General features: G+C 43.6%; 1 protein-coding gene across 1 annotated transcript in view; it reads left to right on the forward strand.

The window, feature by feature from the left end:
• The window catches only part of rap1gds1 (RAP1, GTP-GDP dissociation stimulator 1), an 82,346-nt gene that overhangs the window by 48,142 nt on the left and 7,267 nt on the right, over window positions 1–26,937 (forward strand). The window contains exons 8-13 of the mRNA XM_080741261.1: window positions 3,898–4,041; window positions 12,622–12,753; window positions 13,488–13,622; window positions 17,611–17,736; window positions 19,225–19,364; window positions 23,290–23,416. Coding sequence (XP_080597387.1) covers window positions 3,898–4,041; window positions 12,622–12,753; window positions 13,488–13,622; window positions 17,611–17,736; window positions 19,225–19,364; window positions 23,290–23,416 — 804 coding nt within the window. The remainder of the gene's footprint in view (window positions 1–3,897; window positions 4,042–12,621; window positions 12,754–13,487; window positions 13,623–17,610; window positions 17,737–19,224; window positions 19,365–23,289; window positions 23,417–26,937) is intronic.

Raw genomic sequence — 26,937 nt, forward strand, 5'->3', positions numbered from 1 at the left:
AAACGGCCGCATCGCGCCGCCCACTCCAATAATAAGTCACATCTTTAGAGAGGCTTTTCTCTGAATTGTTGGCTAAGTGTAAGCTAACTTCCTCCTCTCGTCATACATAACAGTGGCTGGAGTGAAATCCCAAGGCACTTGGGGCAGTGTCGACGGAAGCTAGAGCGAATGCCTATTAGTCTCGCGTGGCCAGACTGTTGCCTCCGCGATTTGGTCAAATGCTCCAGCATACAGTCTGGCAGACGGAAATAGAAACGATGAGTGCGAGATAAAGCGGATGTGACGCAACCGCTCCCTTAGTGCAGTAGCAATAACATGTCCTACTGGAAGCGTTATGTCTCCTTTCAACATTTCTGGGGGCTTTATTTTGTCTTTCTCTGGTGTTATTGGTGTCACCTTCATGATGTTTTCAAACGTTTCATAAACTATACACTCATAACAATAATAGGCAGCTCGAATGACTTTGTCTGAGCTATTGTGTTTCTGTTATGTTTCCAATGGGACTACAGTTCAGTGCAGCAGTGGCTAATTCCGATACTCGCCGTTCGGGAGCTGCTCTTCCAGACTCTATATAGCATTCGGAGATTGTGGAATAGTTGTCTGGCTACGCGAGACTAATGCCTATAGAGATATTTCTGGCACTCTAGCGGCCACTTGTGGCCCGGGGCACTGTATGAGTTAAATGTAGTATATCAAATAATGTAATATTAAAATATGTTTTCACATAGGATCAAAGGTTATATGATCATGATTCACCTCCATCCTGGATGGCTTGGTTCGAGGCTTAACATAATTGTTATAAATATATTTGTAAAAGTCTATGGCGAAAATGAATGGGGAATATTAAGTGACCCCAGGAATCCACTTCCGCTGCGACGCTCTATATATATGAGTTAAGAAAACAATCTAACTCAACAAAATGAGGGGGGAGTACATTAAGACTTTAAGAAATTAAAAAAAAACGTCTATTTTGTGGTTTACAGTCTGGTAAATCAAAAAAATGTCTTTATCCAAAATGTTAAAATACGGACTTCGACTGTTATTCGTCTCAGGTGCTCATTAATGGTCAACTTAAATGTGTGATGGTGAACGTCCTGTCTCTCTCTCTGTCTGGACGGTGTGTTTTGATTGATTGATAGATTGATTGATTGAAGACTTTATTTTCCTTATTTGCATAGGAAAAGGTACAGTTTAATGACGGTACAGTTCACTGGTACAAGGTCTACTAAAAGGAGATCCTAGAAAAGACTAAGCTTATTTCCAAAGGAAACCATTAAAGTATCTCATATAACATTGAATGACAGACGAATAGAACACAGTACTATGCAGTAGATATGTAAATGAAATAAAATGAAAGAACCAAAAAAAAAAGAAAACAGTAAGTCTAAGGGTCGGAGACACACACGTGATCCAACCGACCAATCACGTTTGCCGTTTCACCGAACCTGACAACATCTCGTGAAATTTCAGAACTATTGTTCGGAGAAAAAGCATTCCAGAACTTTCGAGGAATTAAATTGTATAGTTGAAAAGGACCTTTTGACCGAAAACGGCGGTTTCGGTCAAAGTATGGACAGGCCTTAAGGCATACAGGGGCAACAGGCGGCCCCGGGGGCCACATGTGGCCCGCACCTTCACTTAATGCGGCCTGCAGGTTAATACCAGAATACTGCTATATTATTGATTTCAGCTGTTACAATTACAACCATGACCTGCTTTCATTCCGTCAGTCTATAGCTTAATGACTAGTATAGTAGTATTACATTTTTTTTTTATATCCATTGTTCTTGTATTTAGGTTCATCAAGTTAACATTAGTATATTACTAAATGCGTTTGAAATTAAATCAAAATGTTACATTTCAGGATTCCAATAAAAAAAGAACAAAAAATTATTCCGGATTCCAATTCAAAAGAAGCAAAAATAGCCGATCTACAAGCTCAAAACGCATCGCGCTCTGCGATGCGTTTTAAGCTTGTAGATCTGCTATTTTTGCTTCTTTTGTATGAGATACTTAGAATGACAAAGTAGGACGTAGCAATATGCAATGTGGCCCCCTGGAGTGAAGGTGGAAATATAGTGGCCCTCTGGAGTGAAGGTGGAAATATAGTGGCCCTCTGGAGTGAAGGTGGAAATATAGTGGCCCTCTGGAGTGAAGGTGGAAATATAGTGGCCCTCTGGAGTGAAGGTGGAAATATAGTGGCCCTCTGGAGTGAAGGTGGAAATATAGTGGCCCTCTGGAGTGAAGGTGGAAATATAGTGGCCCTCTGGAGTGAAGGTGGAAATATAGTGGCCCTCTGGAGTGAAGGTGGAAATATAGTGGCCCTCTGGAGTGAAGGTGGAAATATAGTGGCCCTCTGGAGTGAAGGTGGAAATATAGTGGCCCTCTGGAGTGAAGGTGGAAATATAGTGGCCCCCTGGAGTGAAGGTGGAAATATAGTGGCCCTCTCCATCATCAAAGTTGCCCACCCATTACCTAAGGTGACAGCAGTGTCATCAGCTGTTATCAGACAGCTGAGACGAACGCGACAGATGCTCGAATGTTGAGTCCGATCCTGATTAGCTTCCACAAAGTGGTCGCTGGTCTTCCTGGGGTCAACAACACCAAAATGAATACAGTAAAAACAGACAATAGTTCACATCTAAAACAGACAGAAACTAGTTATCAGCTAAAAGAAAACAGTGAAATCGCTCTGCATATAAAGAGAGACAACAAAAGGAACCAATAATCACAAATACTGTTTTTTCACAAATGACATAAAAAAAATAAATAAGGTACCTTTCAGGAGTGCATCTCTCCACTCCGACATGTCTCCTTTCCGACATGTCTCCATTCCGACACTAAGCCTATCTCTAACCCTAACCCTAAACCTAACCCCCATGGGAGTGTCGCCACTCCGACAATAAGAAGTCAATTTCGGAGTGGCGACATGTCGGAATGGAGAGAGCCTCCCCTTGCAGACCTCTTGGAGGTCTACAACCAGTCTCTGCGCTCCACGGGCCAGTTGAAACTGGAGCCCCCAAAGGGCAAAACAAAAAAGACCAGAGGCGACCGAGCTTTTTCAGTCGCAGGTCCCACTTTATGGAACGCACTCCCCTCCCAAGTCAGACTGGCCCCCACCATCGAGATCTTTAAATCTCGTCTAAAGACACACCTGTACGCCCTGGCTTTCAATTCCAGTTGAGAGTTCACATGGTTTTGTTTTGCTTATTATTTTCACTGTCTGATGCAGCTGCGTCTTTTATTGTCAGTGTTGTGTTTTCTACTGCTCTTTTTTCTCAAAATTTTTATCCCACGATTTTTGTAACCCATTTTTTCACCCGGTGCCAATTGCCTAAGCTGTGATCCTGGGCTCTACTCTCCCTCTGCCAACCTGGGGAGGGCCCCGAACTGAGCTCATGCTTCCTTCAATGCATGAGGAGTGAGCAGGCCGCTTCTTATCACCTGACAGGGGGAGCTTCCCCGGTTGGACGTAGCGCGTGGAAGGAACACGTTATTCCAACCAGTTCCATTCCCCTCCATCAGGCGCCCCGGCTGGCCAGGGGGAGGCTTTATAGAGACCAGGATTACTGCATGTTTTTGTGAGGGTATCTACCCTATAGGAGACACGGGGAGAACATGCAAACTCCATACAGAAAGGCCCTTTTGCCAACCCCACCTAGGGTGTGGGCACTGATGACGCGGAGGAGGGAACACGCCCCCAGCACCCACAGTGTCCCCCGGCGGGAATCGAACCCAGGACCTTCTAGCTGTGAGGCGACAGCACTACTGACTGCGCCACCGTGCCCCCCTTCTACTGCTCTTTTTACTGCATTGTATGTTTTTGTTGCCTTTTTGTATCTTAGCCTTTAGTGTATTTAGCCGTGATTCCTAACCCTAACCCTCTGCCCCACCCAGACGTGATCAAGCTGCAGCTGGTGGAGGCGGGGCTGGTGGAGTGTCTCCTGGACGTGGTTGGACAGACGGTGGACGGGGACAGAGAGGAGGACATCGCCCAGCTCAAGACCGCCTCCGACCTGATGGTGCTGCTGCTACTGGGAGGTAACGGAGCCAACACTTTGGGCCTGAACACATTATGCCGCAATATGTTATGCTTTAACTATTGAAAAACAGCAGATATACAAGCTCACAGCGCAGCACCGAGTGCCGCGCTTGTTTGTTTGTTTGTTTGTTTGTTTGTTTGTTTGTTTCCTCTTTAAAAATGATATATAGTTTATAAAGCTAGATAGGAAGTCATAAGAAGGAAGCATGAGGTCAGTCCGTTGTCTCCCCAGGCACGGCAGAGGGAGAGCAGAGCCCAGGATTACATAGGCAATTGGCACTGGGTGAAAATGGGTTGCAAAATCGTGGGATAAAAAATATTTTAAAATAAAATGAATGATTTAAAAAAGTCATGCACAGGTTAGGGGTGGGCGATAATGGCGATAAATATCGTTGATACAATACAATGTCTCCACGATCTGCCTTTATAGGGAGCTTTATAAGAAAGTCCTGTTGAATTGTTAATACAGAATCCATTTAAACCTGCATTTTGGTCTAAATCAGTAGTTCTCAAAGTTTAAAATGCCAAGGTCTCCCCATTAATTCTGACAGTATGCAAATGAAACCAAATGGACGTTTTCATTTTTATACTGTCAGAGTTACATATTGTAAGGGTCAATTTAGTGCCTGGACCCCACTTTAGCAACTTTTCCACTGGCCCAATACCACACCACTCCACACCACCCACTTGTGCCAGGTTTTCCACTACAACAACCTGGGTAGAGTGGTGTGAAAGTGGTACTAAACGTGGTACTAAAAAGTTTCCAATATAGAGTAGGTCTTAGCTAGGCCAAACAGGGCAAAAAACATCATAATGACTGATCACTCACTGACTTTTCATTTAGACCACCAGGATATAGTTGTAATACATGATAATAGATTATATTGTGTTATAACCATTATAATATATTATATTGTATTATAATTATCATAGTAATACATTAATACTTTATAGTGTATTATAATAACAGTTATTATCCATTATAGTGCATTATAATTTAGGATAGTTGTAATACAAATATATAGTATTATAATCACAGTTAAAAGGTTTAATGTGTTTCTTACCGATAGAGGTACTTTTGTGTAATGGAAAATATAGATATTTGTATGTGGTGCGGTGTGGTGTGGTGTGGTGCTAAAGCTGCAGTCGAAAAGGGGCTTTTGAGGACCACTGGTCTGTTACTCCTTTTTTTGTGTTACCTTGTAGGTGGTTGTTGTATAGTATTGTTAAGTAACTTGAAAAATAACCATAAAAACCAACATGAAAATGAATCGTGATACAGCTTGGAAGAATATTGTGATCTTGTATTTTTCCATATCGCCCACCCTTTAGCACAGGTGCTGGATCTGAACATGCTTAGAGAGCCTCATGAACACTCAGATCTGAACATGCTTAGAGAGCCTCATGAACACTCAGATCTGAACATGCTTAGAGAGCCTCATGAACACTCAGATCTGAACATGCTTAGAGAGCCTCATGAGCACTCAGATCCACTCACGAAATAGCTCTTGTTAAAATGCTTTTTTTAATTAGACAAAGTGTTAACGTCTGGAGCCAAGCACTGCAAGCAGGCTGTCTCCTTCATGCTTTATTCTTATTTTTGCACCGATCTATAAGCTCACAACGTGCATGACACCTGTGTTCAACTATACGTATAACTCTGGCTGAGTGTTTCTGTGTTCAATATCATTCTGGGGTTTATGATCCGGTCGGGAGCAGAAATGAGGTTACGTCATGTTGTATTTTGTTGTAGAGCCCGACCGGTATATCGGTCAAACTGATATATCGGTAGTGTTTGTAAGTATCGGACATCGGTCATTATCTCTCCGATGTAGCGTCATTTTTATAAGTAATATTAGACCACCATTTGATGACATTTAGCCACTCAGACCTAGCCTGATTTCAGACTCTGCGCTGGAGCTTGAGTCTGACATTGTCCCCATTGTAAGAGATTTCAAAGGGGAGGGGATTTAAAATTTGAAATTCCCAATCACAAGACATCTGGTGACTTGTGTACACAAAACATTCTCCCCTCCCCCTCCCCTCCCCTCTATGACAGGCATTGTCTTTGATGTTTCATTGATTAGAGAGAATCACTAACAAGTGAGTATGGCTCAATCACTGACTGCAGTTCAGAACCCTTTTGAAGTTCAAAGGGAGCAATTAAGAACTCTGGTGAGTCACCCCCCCCTCCACTGTTTCTGTTGATTTTCAAAAGTTAGACCCACCCCTCCTCTGTCTTGCATTGATTTCATTGGTCGATGCCGGTCGGTTTGCCAAGACACCGACATAAAGACGCGCGTCATATGCTAATTCCAGACCAAGAGAAGCAGTCCACTCAGAGATTGGGCAGGTCTATTGGCTGGAGCCAGGCAAACTCAGACCCAAAACGTAGAATATATTGTCGTTGCCCGTAAGGATCCATTGGGTTTCATTTTACACTAATGAGTTAAAGATCTTAAAAAGGGTCCATATGGTTACCAAATCTCCATCATTTTGCTGGGGACCACCTGGAAACCCCTCAAGGACCACTGGTGGTCCCCGGACCATTGGTAAAAAAAAAGGTTTTGGAGGTAAGAAGTTTTTGAAATTTAGGCTATTTATTATTTTATATTATTACAAAACATCAGTTAAACATCGGCAATCGGTGGTCTAGCTCTCTCCTTCAGCAAACATCGGCATCGGTCAAAAAATATGGCATCGGTCAGGCTCTAGTTTGTTGCAGTCTTCAGGTGTCTGGAACCACCGGTGCCGTGCACCTCCAAAATGATTCCCCGGGTTTAAAATTGGTTTAAATTGGTATAATCGCTTAGTTGCGACCGTAGGTCACATTTAGTATGAAAACCTGCAGTTCATGTGTGTGTGTCACATCATATTTATTTATTTATTTATTTTAACCGAATCACACGGCTCGGTTTAAAACTAATGGCAGGCGTTCAATTCAATTCAATTCCATTTTATTAAAGTGTCAAATCATAACAAGTTATCTCAAGACACTTTACAAAGGCTAAAGAGCCATGAGAGAGATAGAGGAGAGAGGGAGAGACAAGGGAGAGACAAGGGGAAGACAGACAAGGGGCACATGCACACACATACACAGGTCCTGCATGCGTATGTACAAGAACGAACGAAGCAACGAACGAACGCACACACACACACACACACACACACACACACACACACACACACACAGGCGCTGCATGCGCATGCGTGTGTAAGGGGAGGGGAAGGGGAGGGGAAGGGGGGAGGTAAGGGTAGGGGGGGTGGGGGGGAGGAGAGAGAGAACCCGAGCAGAACCTGTACCCGTGAGGTACCCCCTCGAGAGAACCCGAGCGGATACCTCACAGGTCTGAGGCCCCCACCGTGAGCAAGCAATTTGCAATTTGCGACAATGGTAACGAAAAAAACCCTTTTAACTCATTGCATGCCAGGCCCGATAGTCCCGAGATTTTTTCAATGTCTTTCCCTGCCAGGCCCGATAGTCCCGAGAATTTCCGCCATTTTGAAAAAAAAAATTTGGACCCCAAAAAATGTAGTAGGCATGATAGAAATCGCGAAATTGCATGTTTAACCCCCATAGCAACCCCATCTATCAAACATGGCAGCCATCTTTGTTTACATTTTAGGAAAACATAATGGCTTGTATCTCATGAATGCCTGAACGGATTTCCATTCGGATTTTTTTGTTTGAAAGCTGTGAGCAATGTGGACACACATGGTGCATTATCTAGGCATGGGTGTGCATGATCCGTGCACTATGAATTACATGGAAGTCTATGGAGACCAGTGGCACCATAGAGTACAAAGGTATTGTTAAATGGCGGGGAATGTGTTAAGGAGGAGGAAACGTCAGGCAGATCCTGACTCTGGGGTGAACAGCCGTGCTGCCTCGACCGAGTCGGGGGGACAGTAAGGAACAAAGAGAGAGCAAGAGATAGACACAGGGAGATCCAGGCAGGTCCACAGTGCTTCATGGAGGCCCGGTCCGGAGTCACACTCTTGGTCTGCAGCTGAGTAGTCGAGTTTTAGTAGCAATCCCAGCAGCTGAGTTGTCGGGTTTCCTCCGAGGTTGAAAGAGGTCACTACTGACCATGCGATTCTTGAGTTGGCGAGTTGCGAGAAACCAAAGTTTCTCGCAGACTTCCATCTGGCACGTCTGATCCTTCTCCCTCCCTGGACAAGTGTTCCTGCCTCCCTACACTCTCCTATCTGAATAAACATCTGGCAAAGATCTAAATGAACATCTGGCAAGAATTTACCAGAATAGACAACACCGCGTGGGGTAAGATGTCTGCCTGATGTGGCCTCTGTTGACTTCTTACAGCAGGGGTTTTCAGGCCAAGGACCCCTTAGTTGAGAGAGAGATGAAGCAGGGACCTTTTCAGAGATTCCATAGTTTCATCTTTTGACAGCACAATCAGTGTATTTTGGATTCATGTAAATTTGTGTTTTCAGATATTTAACCACTTGACCTGTAAATACTTAATAAACTTGACCTTTCACTCTGTACTTTTTAAGCTCTACACCAATCCTCTTTGCCCAAAATAGACGATCTACAAGCTCACTGTGAGCTTGTAGATCGGCTATTTTTGGCTAAGTTTCTCTGAATACGGATACTAAGGTTCAAGTCGTTAAAAAAATAAGAAACAGGTTGTATCACTTAAAGATTTGGAGGACCCCCTGTAGTAACTCTGAGGACCCCCTGTTGAAGACCCTTGTCTTACAGTATAAACTTAACTTTTAAAAAAAAGTTAATATTTCAAGTTCAAAACATGGAACCTATTCCAGAGATTTGGTGCTGACCATTTGCAAGACACAAAAAAAGACAGACTGATCACACATACCCAGTGCCACGCCATAGCAAAACCAAACCTTTGAAAATTATTCTTGCATACTAAAAAATTATGAAAAACATGTTTATGCTTAGAGCTTATGTTAATATCAGCATGCCATTATATTACTTTGTTGTTTCAAAGTCACAGTCCTGACCACGATTAAATAAATATTACTGCTCATATTCAGAATGTCATAAAAATGTGGGTATTTTTTTTTTACGGTCGCAGAGTTTAAAGCTCCTCGCCGAGGACTTAATGGAGTGACACCGTGACGGTAGGGTTGTTCGATATGGCCAAAAAATAAAATCTCGATTATTTTCTCTGAAATCCCGATTTTCGATTTCGATTTCGATTTTTTGTTAAAAGAATAATACATTGTTTCAACTATTTTGTTTTCATTTAAAAAATGCAAGGAAATGATTTTTTTTTTCATTATTGTTTCATTTTTTGATTTTTTTTATATAGCCAAATAGCAAAATGCAATAAAACAATAAGGGTATTAATAATAATAACTTTAGTTGTGCAACAATCACATACAACTTAGCGTCCTTAGTGTTTCATTATCAATAGTGAGTGACAAAACAGCCAAAACAAGCCAGCTCTTGGAGGCTGGTGAGGCATTTTGGTAGGCATTTCGCCTACCAAAATGTAATTCCTGGCTACGCCCCTGCCCTGCACCACTCATGCACGGAGATGTTGACTGATTGTAAACGGAGGCGAAGCGCTTCGCTTCCCGACGCAAAATTAACACAGTGACGGACAGTAGGAGTAGACTACAGTCAGTAGGTGGGTAACACAGAATTAATAAGCTTCTTTCAAACTACAACAAGTAGAGTAAGTTTACCAGCTCAGCAGCGTTTTGTTCTGTTTGCTGCTTGAACCATCGCGAGTGAGCGCAGTGAGGTGGTGAACTCTGCTCAGTCTGACGTGCGCTAAACGCGCATCAAAGAAATTACACATCAGATAGAAAGTAGTATTAATTTGGTGTCGGACCTTGTCGTCCTGCTTTAGGAGGACGGGGCTGTGTACTTTTTGCGCGTGCAAGGCTCCAATGAGTAAGAATTTCCCTAATTAAAGTGAAAATCGATTTTACGATTTCCATTTTTTTAAATCTTCCAAAGGAAAAAAAACGGGTTACGATTAAAAATCGATTAATCGAACAACCCTACGTGACGGGTTTATTATTAAATAATTGCCGTAGCGACCTCGAGGGCAGGCTTGAACTCACATCAAACTTTAACCCATTTAGGCCTGAACACATTATGACGCAATATTTTATGCTTTAAATATAAAAAAAATAGCAGATATACAAGCTCACAGCGCGGCACCGAGTGCCGCGCTGCCAGCTTGTATATCTGCTATTTTTGAAAAATCGTAAACATTTGAATTTTGACCCTATTCTATAAGTGTCTTTTGAATCCTTCTAAGATTTTTGGAAAACAAACGATGTTTCTATGTCAGCAATCTGGCTATAGCCATCGTCAAAGAAAAGGTCCTTTTCACTTAACTGGAGCTCAGTTAGTCTGTTCTTGAGAGACTACTATGTCAGTGGTGCTCAAACCTTTTCATGTCAAGGACCCGCAAAATGATATGTATTTGGCCACGGACCCCCATTTTAAAATATCTAGTTCCAGGGACCACCCAGAAGCAAAATTTGAGTTACAAAAGTTCGCTTTGAAAATACATATATTCAAAGATTTGCGCACATTTTCACAACTTTTTCAAAAATAGCAGATCTACAAGCTGTGAGCTTGTATATCTGCTATTTTTCACTGGTTAAAGCATTCAATAATTCTAGGCCTAAATGGGTTGATTTATGTGTCACGCGTTGCATACAGTATGCGGGGGAAAAGTGCTTTAACGGACGAAACCCAACCAATAGGAGAGGAGCTGTCTGCTGGCTCAGCCTGTTACAGTGTACTGTCCACTGCACTGGTCTCAACCTGTGGGCCCGGGACCCCCAGGGGGGTCCCCAAATTATTTTGAGGGGTCCCCTCCCCAGATGATTAACTTAACATGCAACGTTTTCTCTCTCAACAGTAAACAAACCAACATAAGGTTTAAGTGTATAGTAGAGGGTATCTGCACATTTCTAAAGTGAAAGGACTTTTTTATATCTCTAAAATGACAAAAGTGTCAAATATTAGAGGCAGAAATTGTGAAAATCGCCGATCTACATGTAGATCTGCTATTTTCACAATAGAACCGTGGTATACAAAATGTAATGCCTCAACTCTTAGTGCTCGTCAGGGTGGTGGTGGGGGTGGGGGGTCCCGAGTTAAAATATGATTCTTTTTGGGGGTCGCGGCCTGAAAAGGTTGAGAACCACTGTGCTAGTGTACTGTCCACACCCTGTCTGGCTTGTTTCCATTGGGTCCTTTGGGCTCATTTCATAGAAACATTTAATAACATACAAATATACTAGTAAGACACCCTAAGGGCGAGGACGCACTGGGACCACATGAGACTGACACAATATATGGGCATTCCCAGATATGGGCTAAATATCGCTGACATGAGGGATCTCCATATATGGGTCATAAAAGGGACAAGGACGGGGAGGTGTGACTGATGATGATCCAGGTGATGATAGTCAGCTCCACATATGGAGATCTGTGTGTTGTACCTTTGTAACTTTCTGTCTTGGCCATGTATGGAGTAGGCCTGTCCTCTAAAAATCGACGAATCGACGCGTCGTTTTAAGCCCCCGGAATCGACGCCAATTGTTTGAGTCGAGCCGTCAAAAATATATAATTTTTTTATCACACCAGTATACTGTGGTGCGGTATGAGAGCGCTGGACTGTGACTGTCATGTAATTCTTATTGAGTCCATACTTCCTACTACTTGTAAACTAGACTTAAAAATAAAATCAGTTCACGTGACTTGAAAGTTGCCTTGATCATATAACAGGGAGCTCTTATTTTGAAGTTAACCGCTTGAAAAGGAAATGCGTCGACGTGTTGTTATTCTACTTGAGAGCTGGCCAAAGAAGCAGCAGAGCCAGCGCGATGCGCTTTCACTTTCACTGCCGTGGGTGTGTGGTGGTTGGACTCAGGCTGAGGAATAGCGACGGGCGAACTGTTTTCTTTTTATTATCTCGCACCAGATCGGCAACATAGCTCTTTTGATACAGCAGCGGTGCTCTGAGAAAATACAACTTGTGGAAATAATACACGACATGCTGTCAAAGAGATGCATTATTCTCTCCTCCGTTGTTCTACTCTGCTCCACAATTCACAATTACGCACGGCAAATTACGCACGGCTGGACGCAATCTTATCGTCATTAATGTCCAGTGTCCACCGCTATCATGTCTCAATATGCACGGTAGTTCATGGATCTAATTCACTTTAAAGGCTTAAAACATATTGCTGTTTTATTGTATTACGTTGACGTGGTTTAAAAGCTTAAAGCACCACTTTTTTTCTCTTTTCTTTTTTCTTTTTTTTACATAAACGATTCGTCGACGCGTCAGATTAACCCCCGCGACTCGAATCGACTTGATAAATCCTGCGTCGAGGACAGCCCTAGTATGGAGTGTGACATGAGGCGTGACTGACTGACTGAATGACGCACGGGAGCTGCAGGTTTTCATAGTAAATGCGATATACGGTGATTGCGGTTGCAACGATACTATGCAAAACATCATATAAAGAGTTTTGTCTGAGAAAGAAAATGTTTTTTCACAGTCATAAGTGACTAAATGACCCCTGTGTCTCTGTGTCTCTGTGTCCCCATGCAGACGAGTCCATGCAGAAGCTGTTCGAGGGGGGCAAGGGCAGCGTGTTCCAGAGGGTGCTGTCCTGGGTGCCCTCACACAACCACCAGCTGCAGCTGGCAGGGGCGCTGGCCATCGCCAACTTCGCCCGCAACGGTAAGCTCCTCCCCCTCCTCCTCCTCCTCTTCATTCATTGGCACCAGGATGTTTCTACGTCAGGTCACTTTAGTGACGTATCCGGCAGTGGCTTTGGGTATCGGGCCGCAACGCCCACAAAAAATATATTGTCACTGTCGGGCAGAAACCTTGTATCTCCAACTTTCAAATTTGTTCAGTTTTTTTCACAAAGCAAAGCCCTGCTTCATCGTACAAGGCCGCCGCACAAAGGTAGTGAAAACAGCCGATCTACATCAAAATTTTGGTTCCATTTGTACACTGTCAAGTGTTAAGGGCAGACCTTGACATTTGAAAGTTTGAGAAACACTAGTCTTGATTGTTTGATTGAAACCTTTATTTATTCTCGAAAAGAGCATTGAGGTTCACCCTCATTTGCAATGCTGACGAGATTACACACACAAAGATCAACAAATTAGCATACAAATATTTTAGCGTGAGTTAGATAACGTTACGCGTCCTCATATGGGTCAGATAACATTGTGTCCTCTCTGTGTGTGTCCTCATATGGGTCAGATATCATTGCGTCCTCTCTGTGTGTGTCCTCATATGGGTCAGATAACATTGCGTCCTCTCTGTGTGTGTCCTCATATGGGTCAGATAACATTGTGTCCTCATATGGGTCAGATAACATTGCGTCCTCATATGGGTCAGATAACATTGTGTCCTCATATGGGTCAGATAACATTGCGTCCTCTGTGTGTGTGTGTCCTCAGATGGGAACTGCATCCACATGGTGGACACCGGCATCGTCCAGAAGCTGCTGGACCTCCTGGACAGACACGTAGAGGAGGGCAACGTCACCGTGCAGCACGCTGCGCTCAGCGCGCTGCGCAACCTGGCCATACCTGGTGAGACAAACACACAGTAACCTGGCCATACCTGGTGAGACAAACACACAGTAACCTGGCCATACCTGGTGAGACAAACACACAGTAACCTGGCCATACCTGGTGAGACAAACACACAGTAACCTGGCCATACCTGGTGAGACAAACACACAGCAACCTGGCCATACCTGGTGAGACAAACACACAGCAACCTGGCCATACCTGGTGAGACAAACACACAGCAACCTGGCCATACCTGGTGAGATAAACATACCGTAACCTGGCCATACCTGGTGAGATAAACACACAGTAACCTGGCCATACCTGGTGAGATAAACACACAGTAACCTGGCCATACCTGGTGAGATAAACATACAGTAACCTGGCCATACCTGGTGAGATAAACATACGGTAACCTGGCCATACCTGGTGAGACAAACACACCGTAACCTGGCCATACCTGGTGAGAAAAACACACCGTAACCTGGCCATACCTGGTGAGACAAACACACCGTAACCTGGCCATACCTGGTGAGAAAAACACACAGCAACCTGGCCATACCTGGTGAGAAAAACACACAGCAACCTGGCCATACCTGGTGAGACAAACACACAGCAACCTGGCCATACCTGGTGAGATAAACACACAGCAACCTGGCCATACCTGGTGAGACAAACACACAGCAACCTGGCCATACCTGGTTAGATAAACATACAGCAACCTGGCCATACCTGGTTAGATAAACATACAGCAACCTGGCCATACCTGGTGAGACAAACACACAGCAACCTGGCCATACCTGGTTAGATAAACATACAGCAACCTGGCCATACCTGGTTAGATAAACATACAGCAACCTGGCCATACCTGGTGAGACAAACACACAGTAACCTGGCCATACCTGGTTAGATAAACATACAGCAACCTGGCCATACCTGGTTAGATAAACATACAGCAACCTGGCCATACCTGGTGAGACAAACACACAGTAACCTGGCCATACCCGGGAGGCGCAGTTGACTGGCGCAGGGACAATAAAATATCACAGATAGGCTTTAATAACTTAAACCCCAGAATCCATTTTCTGGGGGGAACTTTCACCAAAAGCTCTTAAATCGGCTATGTTCTCCAAAGAGATTTGGTGTAGATGGGGGGAAAAAAACTGGCCCAATAGAAAAATAATAGGGGTGTAACAATATAGTAACTGTATCGAAATATCGTTTTTAACTTAAAAAATCGAAGTAGATCGAAATGAAAACAGCTAAAATCGAATCGAATCGTTTTATTTTGTATCGTATCGAATCGGCAGTGCAAAGAATCGATTGTATCGATACTACCTACATGTGCATTGTATTCAGATTCAGATTCAGATTCAGATTCCTTTATTTACCATTGTGTATCACACATAGGAATTTGCTTTGGTAACATACCAGTGTGCATTCAATATTTTTTCACAGATAACATGAAAAACAACAAACACAAAACAACACCGTGCAGAAATAAATAATAAATAATATAAATAAAGTGCAGTAGTGTTCAATAGTGCAACATATTGCTGATGTCCCTAAGGGGCAAGGGAAAAAGGGAAACCAGCGTCATCCAGCAGCCTGGCAGCTGAGGGGAAAAAACTGTTTTTGTGGCGCTCTGTCTTGGCCCCTAGGTGCCGCATCCTTCTCCCAGAGGGGAGCAGGGTGAGGAGGCCGTGACCAGGGTGGGAGGGGTCGGCCATGATCTTTCTTGCCCTCCTCAGCGCCCTGGAGTCGTGCAGGGACTTGAGGGAGGGCAGGGGACGGCCAATCACCCTCTCTGCAGAGCGTATCACCCGCTGCAGCTTGACCAGGTCTTTTTCGCATGCAGCGGGGAACCAAGTGATGATAGAGTGAGTGAGGATGGACTCTATGATGGCCGTGTAGAACTGCGTCATCATGGCCCTCGACAGTCTGTATTTACGCAGCTGCCGAAGAAAGTACATCCTTTGCTGGGCCTTTCTCAGGAGGGCAGTGATATTGAGTTCCCACTTCAGGTCCCTGGAGATGATCATCCCCAGGAACTTGCAGGACTCAACATAGTCCACCTGAGTGCCACCCAGCATGATGGGAAGGGGCGGGGCTGGGTCCTTCCGGAAGTCCACCACCATCTCCACTGTCTTAAGGGCATTTAGCTCCAGGTTGTTAATTTCACACCAGCTTCGCAGCCGCTCGATCTCCCCCCTGTAGGCCGACTCGTCCCCCTTGGAGATGAGGCCCACCAAGGTGGTGTCGTCAGCAAACTTGAGGAGCTTGACCGACGGGTGGAGGGAAACACAGCTGTTGGTGTACAGGGAAAACAGTAGTGGGGACAGGACACAGCCCTGCGGGGAACCGGTGCTGGTGGACCTGGAGCTGGAAATGTTCTTCCCCAGCTTCACCCGCTGCGACCTGTTGGTTAAAAAGTCCGTAATCCACTTGCGAGTGGAGGCAGGCACTTGCAGCAGGGACAGCTGGTGCTCCAGGATGGATGGTAGGATGGTGTTGAAGGCCGAACTGAAGTCGACGAACAGGATCCTGGCATAGCTGCCGGTAGTGTCCAGATGTTTTAGAGTGTGGTACAGAGCCATGTTCACGGCGTCCTCCGTGGATCTATTCGCTCTGTACGCGAACTGCAGCGGGTCCAGCACAGGATCAGTAATGCCCTTCAGATGGGCCAGGACAAGGCGCTCCAGGACCTTCATGACCACAGAGGTCAGGGCGACGGGTCTATAGTCATTTAGGCCTGTGACCTTGGCCTTCTTGGGGACGGGAATGATGGTCGAGGCCTTGAAGCATGCTGGTACCTGACCGAGCTCCAGCGAGGTGTTAAAGATGTTGGTGAACACCGGGGCGAGCTGGTCAGCACAGTGCTTCAGGACGGAGGGGGAGACAGAATCCGGGCCGGACGCCTTCCGGGGGTTCTGGCTCCTGAACAGCAGCTTAACCTCTCTCTCTGTGACAGTGAGAGGTGGTGGGGTTGGGGGGGAGAAGAGTGGTTGTGTCCGGGGGGGGTGGAGGGGGAGGGCAGGGGGGAAACTCTCCCTCTCAAAGCGGCAGTAAAACTCATTGAGCTCGTTGGCGAGAGGGAGGTTGTCAGACGCCTGTGGGGACCTGGACTTATAGTTGGTGATGGTTTTAAGTCCTTTCCAGACAGAGTATTGAGCATTTTTAAGAAGAAAAAAATTAAAGGAGGGGTTTAATTACTTTTCCTTTCCATAGCTACACTGGTCTATCGATAAATGTGAGTAATCTCTGGGTTCATGTCAAGGTGCAGGTTTGTCAATATACAATGACCATGTATTTGGCAGATAATCACTGTGTTTACTTATTTATATCCATAATAATACATGTTTCCCTTAAAAACCTGCACTATCCACACCTTTCACACAGATTTAATTTCTTTGCTAAATAGTTACTATATCGATTTTAAATAATTAAATCGAATCGTATCGTATCGCCATGAATGAACCAATATCGTCCATGTATCGCATCGTCAACCATGTATCGTGATATGTATCGAATCGCTCTTAAAATGTATCGTTACACCCCTAAAAGATAATCTTGACATGTTTAAATCATTTAAAAATATATAATATAATAGTGAAAATTACAGATATATATAAGCTCACAGCACTCAATGCATCCCCATTTTTTAAAATGGGGCTTAAATAATGAGACATTTTGGGAGTCCCTGCCGTAAAGAATAATCTTGCAACAATTTCCCTTTTGTCCTGCCTTGAGCATGAAAGTTCAAGTTTCACACTTTCTACAGTAAGTGTGGTTGAAAGCGTCCCTCTTATAACTTCACAATCCTTTTTTTAGCGTCATCACACTTTCTCTGCGTGCTTGTAACCCGCGAAACCAAACACATCCTTTAATACTCTAGGTATTTTTAACGAGAACAATCACAGCGCAGGCGATTCTTCACAAAAACTGCTTCATAGAGCGTTGTGTTGAGGTGTTCTGAACTCCGTTGTGTCCCCTCTGTCTCTCTCTGCAGTGGTGAACAAGTCCAAGATGCTGTCAGCGGGTGTGTCCGACGTGGTTCTGAAGTTCCTGCAGTCTGAGATGCCTCCAGTCCAGTTCAAACTGCTGGGAACGTTACGCATGCTCATAGACACACAAGGTAATGTTAACTGAACGTTACGCATGCTCATAGACACACAAGGTAATGTTAACTGAACGTTACGCATGCTCATAGACACACAAGGTAATGTTAACTGAACGTTACACATGCTCATAGACACACAAGGTAATGTTAACTGAACGTTACGCATGCTCATAGACACACAAGGTAATGTTAACTGAACATTAGCATGCTCATAGACACACAAGGTAATGTTAACAGAAGTGGAAAAATATATTTTTTGGATCATAAATGCCATCACACATCAGACATGGCAAACTGTACCCAATGTACCCAAATCCTGCCTGTACACAGCTGATACTGCTCAAATAAAATAAAAATAATTAGGGGAAAAACAACTTGTCTAAACCAAATCATCAAGGGGAAAAACACCAGAAATGTATACAGTATTATGAGTAAAATGCACCAATAACCTTTGTTCAACTGCATTGTGAGCTTGTAGATCAGCTATTTTTGGCAAATAGATTTGGTGTAGTTGGTTCCTTTGAACCAAAGCCGTAACACAATCGATTCATCGATCATAAAATAAAACATGCTCTACAACAGGGGTTCCCAAACCTTTTTGTCTCAGGGCACCTCATAAATATTGTTTTAATCCGAGGCACCCCTACATTATAATTTTCACTCCCAGCACCGTATATTTATAGCATATCGTTGTTGTCGGGTGGAAACCTTGTATGTCCAAAACCGTTCGTTTTGTATTTATCATCTATAAAATGTAGCCTGACACCTGAATTGACATTTCGTTTCACTCCATTATTCAAAACAAAAATTTAAAGGGGTGTGGCTAGCGATTCAGGGTCTGGAACTAGGCTATATAAAATGTACTAAACTAGTGAAAACAGCAGATATACAAGCACACAACGCCTCGCATCACGAGGCGTTGTGTGCTTGTATATCTGCTGTTTTCACTAGTTTAGTACATAAACTAGTGAAAATAAAACTAGTGTGTCTATGAGCATGCGCCTCGTGATGCGAGGCGTTGTGTGCTTGTAGATCGGCTGTTTTCACTAGTTTTGTGTGACAGTCTATGAAGCAGGGCTTTGCTTTACCAAAAGACGTACACATTTGAAACTTGGAAATACGAGGTTTCTGCCCGACAGTGATGATATTTCAGTGATTATGTTGCGAGGAAAACGTTGAGATAATAGCCATTTTGGTTAGAACTGACTGAAAATAACTTTTTACTTCAAGTTTAAAATGATACTAAATATTATTTTCAAGTGTCCAAATAAATTCCAAATATTATCAAATTATCTCGCGGCACCCCTGGACTGCCGTCACGGCACCGTCACCCACTTTGAAAACCTAAAAATGCACACACCCCACCCACTTGGCCAAGTTTTTCCGCGCTTTTGAGATGATCAAGTGGCCCCTGATCAAGGAAAGAAGGGGATCGGCTGCTTTCAGAGGGCCAAGCATGTGTGAAATACATTTCTGTAACATTTAAATGTTTGTGTGTCTCAGCGGAGGCGGCAGACCAGCTGGGGACCAAGGGGAAGCTGGTGGAGAGGCTGGTGGAGTGGTGTGAAGCCAAGGACCACGCCGGGGTGATGGGAGAGTCTAACAGACTGCTGTCTGCTCTCATCCGACACAGCAAGTCCAAGGTCTGACTGTCTGACACTCTGTCAACCCGTTATGACCTGTTCTAACTAGGGGTGTAACGATACATTTTAACTCATTTAGTGCCACCCCTTTCACCACTAGAGGGCGCCCAGTGGCCAGAGAAAATCCCATAGAGATATGCTGGTATATGCAGAAGCCCTGCAGCCATGACTTGCCTGAACACTTTCCTTTGTGCATGACTGCATGTACAGGAAGAGGATGAAGTTAGCTTGAAGTTAGCTATTGGCTACCAAGCATTTTAGAAGCCTTATTTTCGTCAACTTAGCCATGATTAAACCTTGCACACCTCATGCATGGGAAAAAAACAGAGAAGAATGAGCTCTGAAAAATCCAATGCAATCCTGGATTGCATTGGAGTGGATTTGTGCAGTTTGTTCACAGCTTTCAAACAAAAAAATCCGATTGGAAATCCGTTCAGGCATTCTTGAGATAATCGCCCTTATGTTTTACATGTAATGTAACCAAAAATGGCTGCCCTGTATGTTAGATGGGGTTGTATGGGGGTGGAACATGCAAAATCGCGATTGAAATCATGTTCACCAGATTTGATGGGGTCCAAAAAAAAAAAAAAAGAATTCAAAAAAAAAAAAAATCAAAAAAAAAAGATTTTTTTTTTTTTTTTTTTTATATCCCGAACTTGTTCGGGATAGGCACTCTGTGATACGATAATATATCCCGAACTAATTCGGGATAGGCACTCAATGAGTTAATAGCGATTCGATACATATCACGATACATGGTTAACGATACGATACATGGTCGATATTGGTTCATTCATAGCGATACAATGCGATTCGATTCAATGATTTAAAATCGATATAGTAACTATTTAGCAAAGCAATTAAATCTGTGTGAAAGGTGTGGATAGTGCAGGTTTTTAAGGGAAACATATATTATTATGGATATTAATAAGTAAACACAGTGATTATCTGCCAAATACATGGACATTGTATAATGACAAACCTGCACCTTGACATGAACCCAGAGATTACACACATTTACCCATAGAGTATGGAAAGGAAAAGTAATTAAACCACTTGTTTTAATTTTTTCTTTAAAAAAATGCTAAATGCGTTAAATACAATGCACAAGCAGGTAGTTTCGATACAATCGATTCTTTGCACTGCCGATTCGATACGATACAAAATAAAACGATACGATTCGATTTTAGCTGTTTTCATTTCGATATACTTCGGTTTTTTAAGTTAAAAACGATATTTCGATACAGTTACTATATCGTTACACCCCTAGTTCTAACCCATTTAGGACCTAGAGTTATTGAATGCTTTAACCAGTGAAAAAATAGCAGATATACAAGCTCACAGCGCGGCACCGAGTGCCGCGCTGCGAGCTTGTAGATCTGATATTTTTGATAAAAGTCGTGAAAATGTGTGCAAATCTTTGAATACATGTATTTTCAAAGCGAACGTTTGTAACTAAGATTTTGCTTCTGGGGGGTCCCTGGAACTAAATATTTGGAGATGGGGGTCCGTGGCCAAATAAATATCATTTCGGGGGTCCTTCACATGAAAAGGTTTGAGAACCATTGATATAGTAGTCTCTCAAGAACACACTAACTGATCTCCAGTTAAGTGAAAAGGACCTTTTCTTTGAGGATGGCTGGCCAGATTGCTGACGTAGAAACATAGGTTTTTCAAAAAATCTTAGAAGGATTCAGAAGACACTTATAGAATCGGGTAAAAATTCTAATTTTCACGATTTTTCAAAAATAGCAGATCTACAAGCTCGCAGCGCTGCACTCGGTGCCGTGCTGTGAGCTTGTATATCTGCTATTTTTCAATAGTTAAAGCATAACACAATGATACACAATATAGTGTTGTATATCTGCTATTTTTCAATAGTTAAAGCATAACATAATGATACACAATATAGTGTACCCGTTCGGGTTAAACATGTCTTCTAAATCTTAAAGAAATTTTGCTGTGATTTCTTTTCTCCCCTACAACATAATCATCAAGTATTATGATGACTATATACTTAGAGGAAGCTTCTTTTCACAAAAGTGTACAGAAAGTGTAAAAAATATGTTTTTGGCCTCACCCAGCTGCTCTTTAACACATCGGATGCCCACGACGCGACCAAGAATCCCTAAGTGCCCAAAATCGTATTGATTTTACCTTATTTCGGAGGCTCAGAGTAAAAGTATGTCCTGGATTTTTTTGCAAGAATATTATCTTTCACTGAAAAATTACAATCGTGTTTGGTGCCATGATTTTTTCTCTTCAATGTCCCGCGATGCCATGGTCTCCATAGACTTCCATGTCATTTATAGTGCACGGATCGTGCACGCCCATGCCTAGATGATGCACCACGTGTGTGCCCACTGTTCACAGCTTTCAAACAAAAAAATCCGCTTGGAAATCCGTTCAGGCATTCATGATTTATCAGCCATTATGTTTTCTTCAGATGTAAACAAACATGGCTGCCATGTTTGAAAGAATGGGTTGGTATGGGGGTTAAACATGCAATTTCGCGATCGCGATCATGCCTAATACATTTCTGGAGGTCCAAAAAACATTTTTGAAAAAAAAAATTGAAAAAAAAAATTTTTTTTCTTCAAAAACGGCCCAAACTCGGGAAACTCTGGGTTGGCACAGCGGTGGTACCAATACAAACTCGGGAAACAAAAGTGGATTTATTTCGTAATCTATGAGGGAACCGTACTTCCCTAGCCTGACTCAGCTGAAACTTGAGTCTGACATTGTGCCCTGTTTGAGCGATTTCTGGAGGGGAGGGACTTTGACGCACGGATTGGTTATTTGTTAAACCCACCCCCACCCCCAGCGCTAATTGGAGGAGCCGTCATTTCGGCTCCAGAAATCACTTATTATGAACACAATTCTAGACCAGAGAAACAGTCCACTCTGAGAGTGGGCGGGTCTATGGGCTGGAATCAGGCTAGTACTTCCCGGTCACATGGTCTCCTGTTGCATTTTGGGAACCAGAGTGTTTCTCCTCAGCCGCGGGTGCCCCGTACACTTACTGTACATGCTTACTGTACAACACGTCAAAGGCGTCGTGGGCACTGGGAGACATCAAAGAGTTGTCAGAATCCAAGTCCCACTCTCTGCCTCATATTGTGACCAGGCTTTTCTCTGGCTACGCTAAGGTTATGGGGTCCGCATCAGTGTGCCGACGGGACGGTATTCCGACACTAAAACTAACCCTAACTCTACCCCCAACCCTAAACCTAACCTCAGTAACTGTGACGAGTAACTAACCTGCCGATGCTAGTCGGAACAGCGGCCTGTCGGGATAGTGAGCGGACCCCAAGGTTATCGCGCACAGGGTCTGATTTTCATAGCGGAAAGAATGGACAATACTGTCAGAATGCCAAATTCGAACGCGGTGCGCATGAGGTCATCGAGACACCATGTGTCTTGTCCGCTTTTGTAATTATTTGTTTTAGCTTGTGCGGAAAATTGGACCCTGTGTGCAAAGGCCTTTAGTCACCCACACTAATGGTCTAGCACTCTGTTACAGTAAGTCACTGATCCTAACCACTGAGCACCCTGTTAGTCACCCAGACTGATGCATCAGTCAACAATCCTTTTACTGGGGGGAGGAGGGGGTATCAGACACTTCATGCTGTGTTCACACTGCCACACACACAGCCACGCAGCACTAGATACACTAGATAGCATTTTCTTTTAGGTTTTAGAAACGTTTTTTACTGATTAGGTGTGTGGTCTAACCATGTTATTGTTTTTTTCTAGATTGATATTCCTATGCATTGTTATATTGTCGTTGATGTACTGACATATTATCTTGCTTATTATATTGATGTATTAACTGCTTATTGTATGTCGCTTTGGATTAAAAGCGTCTGCTAAATACCTAAATTGTGTGTATATGTGTGTGCGCGTGTGTGTGCGTTTTATACAGGATGTTGTCAGGACGGTGATCCAGGGAGGCGGGGTCAAGCACCTGGTAACCATGGCGACCAGTGAACACATGATCATGCAGAACGAGGCTCTGGTGGCTCTGGGTCTGATCGCTGCTCTGGACCTGGGTGAGAACACCTTCAACACCACCACACCCGTTTAGAGCATGTACTTACTTAGTCCTCTTGCACTTCAAGGCGCGTAGAGCCAACTGTGGCAACCAGGTTTCTCCATTTGGGTCTATCGTGGGCAAGGTGTTGGGCTTGTGCCAGGGTCACATTACAGGCCCTAAGGTCCTGGGCAACTACATCCAGCCAGCGGGTGCGGGGGGCACCTCTGGGTCTTTTCCATCCGGCTAGCTGGGGATTAAAAGCCTGGATGGTGCTTGTTGGGTGTTCCAGGGGCGAGCGGATGATGTGGCCGTACCAGCGCACTCGCCGCATTGCTGCGAGACGAGATGCTGGGGGCTGTTGGGTTTGGTCCCTTAAAGTCCGGTTCGTGACATGCTGGCTCCAGTAGATGCCTTCGATTCTCCTAAGGGCCCTGGTGTCGAATCTGTCCAGCCTGGCCGCCAGGGTGTTGTTCAGCGGCCAGGTTTCAGAGCCGTACAGCAGGACGGAGATGACCGATTCATTATAGACCCTGAGCTTTGTCTCACGCGAGATGTGCCGGTGTCTCCACAACGGTCTCCATAGGGACTGCATTACAGAGGACGCTAGGGCACGGCGCCGGTCGATCTCAGGTTTGAGGTCGCCGGTGTTAGACAATGATGATCCAAGATATTTAAAAGTGGGGACAAAGTGGACAGGGGTGCCGTCAAAGAGGAGTGGTGGTGGGTCAGGTCCGTTGCCTACGTGCATAAGCTCGGTTTTTGGCCAGCTTATCTTCAGGCCTAACTTCCTGGCCTCCTCATCGAACACGTGGAGAGCTTCACGAAGCTGCTCAGAGCATGTTTAGAGCATGTATATATATATATATATATTGTTTTCTGCTGACCATTACAAGTTTTCAAATGTATGAAATCTTTTGAAAAATAGCAGATCCACAAGCTCACAATGTGTAGTGATGCGACACATTTTGAGCTTGTAGATTGGCTATTTGGCTAAGTACTGAAGATTGGAAATACTCAAGTAAAGTAAAAAAAGAAAAATACTTCAAAATTGTACTCAAGTACAGTACTTAAGTCAATGTACTTGGCTACTTTACACTACTGGTAATGACATTTGTGAATCTCCAGCTGCAGATGACAGCCAGCCCAGAGGCAGCTTTCATCCAATAATATGAGAATATGACACATAAGTACCACTCTCTGACTCTGAGGTCCCAGGTGGACCTGGCTAATGAAACTTAGTCATTTGTTAATTAAGATTAATCATAGTTTAATTACATTTTTTTTAGCTAGATTGCACGTTCTTGCTGTTCAAAAAACCCACAGTTCTGCTGAAATAGGACATTGTAACTCAGTGTTCAATAGAGTAGCCAAGCCCTGACTTCACTCGTTCATCCTCTGGTTCCCGAAATCTCTCTATGGAGAATAATGTTGGGTCATCTTAACCCATTTAGGCCTGAACACATTATGACGCAATATTTTATGCTTTAAATATAAAAAAATATCAGATATACAAGCTCGCAGCGCGGCACCGAGTGCCGCGCTGCGAGCTTGTAGATCTGCTATTTTTGAAAAATCGTGAAAATTAGAATTTTGACCCGATTCTATAAGTGTCTTTTGAATCCTTCTAAGATTTTTGGAAAAACCCTATGTTTCTATTGTCAGCAATCTGGCCAGCCATCGTCAAAGAAAAGGTCCTTTTCACTTGACTGGAGCTGAGTTAAGGTGGTTGCACACTGCACTGCGTGTTTTCGTTGTGTTTTGGAAATCCGAAAGCTGTAGGCCAGGGAGAGAGAGAAGAAAGGGAGAGAGAGCAAGGGACTCAGTGCAACAGCTGCGAAAATCGGAAAAAATCAAACCTGGTCCGAAAATAAATACGAAACCGGCGGCAGTGTGCAAACGTGATTGACATAACGTGAGGTTGATTTTTTTATTCTCGCACTCTGAAAATCACTCCGATATTTGGCCCGAAAAACGCAGCAGTGTGCAAAGACCTTTAGTCTGTTCTTGAGAGACTACTATGACAGTGGTTCTCAAACCTTTTCATGTGAAGGACCCCCAAAATGATATTTATTTGGCCACGGACCCCCATTTCAAAATATCTAGTTCCAGGGACCACCCAGAAGCAAAATTTGAGTTACAAACGTTTGCTTTGAAAATACATATATTCAAAGATTTGCACACATTTTCACGACTTTTTCAAAAATAGCAGATCTACAAGCTCGCAGCGCGGCACTCGGTGCCGCGCTGTGAGCTTGTATATCTGCTATTTGGCCTAAATGGGTTAAAATCGTCTCATATGAGAATCGTGGTCCAAAAATAAACAAACCGTGTCTGCAATATTGTCGGGGAGGTGTAGCTCTGTATGGTTTATGATAGTCAGTCACTCATATTTGATACAGTCTGTTTCTGGCGCGACTGTGGTTTTCCCGGTGAACCTGAGCGCAACGGTGGGGGTGCGGGAGTGTGGGGAACACACCACTGACTATTGCAGATGATGGAGAGGTTATATAGCTTTATGTATTGAGAGGAACTCTTGCCAATTTCGTAAGAGACTCGTCGCCAATTGTAAGATATTTAAAAGTTATTTGGGGCCATGATGATTGATAACCCCTTCTTCCCACTACTATACTAATAAGGATTTATATTGTCTGTGTTATTGTTTACAACCACAATTAGTCACGTGTGGTAAGACTTCACAGAGGTGGTTAGTGTAGGCTTAGAAGCATTTTCAGAAGTTAATTTAATGTTTTCCATTTAATGATTTCCTTTATCCTCATCTAATCTTGTGCTAATGCACACAACTATTTTTGCCAGGTTTTAAGGCTTAGTAGGCTTTTCAGAAGTTAATTGAATGTTTTCCATTTAATGATTTCCTTTATCGTCATCTTGCGTTAATGCACGCAACTGTTTTCGCCAGGTTTTAAGGTCTTATTTTAGTTGTTTCTCATAAGCTCGCGACCCTCCTTGCCCATCGGCCCCCACCATTGCGCTTAGGTTCACCGGGAAAACCGCGGTCGCGTTTTTGGCCAAAACGTCCCAAATTCGACAGCAGAAACGTTAGGGGTTTCTCGCCGTCGGTTGATTCTTCACATCCATATGAGTCAAACCACCGAGATCATTTGTTTATTTTCCGAACATTAAATGACGTCAGACTTCGGCTCCGTTATTACACCAGATTCTGTGACTTATCAAATTGAGGGCATGCACGTGACATCATCATCATCATATCCATCCGGAAGTTATGCGGGAACGCCTACTGAGTGGCAAAAAAACGACTTTCTGGCCTTGACAGCCCATACATCCACACAGAAAAGTCCTATTAGGTTGCATTAACCCATTTAGGCCTGAACACATTATGACGCAATATTTTATGCTTTAACTATTGAAAAATAGCAGATATACAAGCTCATGGCGCGGCACCGAGTGCCGCGCTGCAAGCTTGTAGATCTGCTATTTTTGAAAAATCGTGAAAATTAGAATTTTGACCCGATTCTATAAGTGTCTTTTGAATCCTTCTGAGACTTTTGGAAAAAACCT

Source organism: Nannobrachium achirus (genome assembly GCF_963921795.1).
Source record: "Nannobrachium achirus genome assembly, chromosome: 14".
Classification (NCBI taxonomy): domain Eukaryota; kingdom Metazoa; phylum Chordata; class Actinopteri; order Myctophiformes; family Myctophidae; genus Nannobrachium; species Nannobrachium achirus.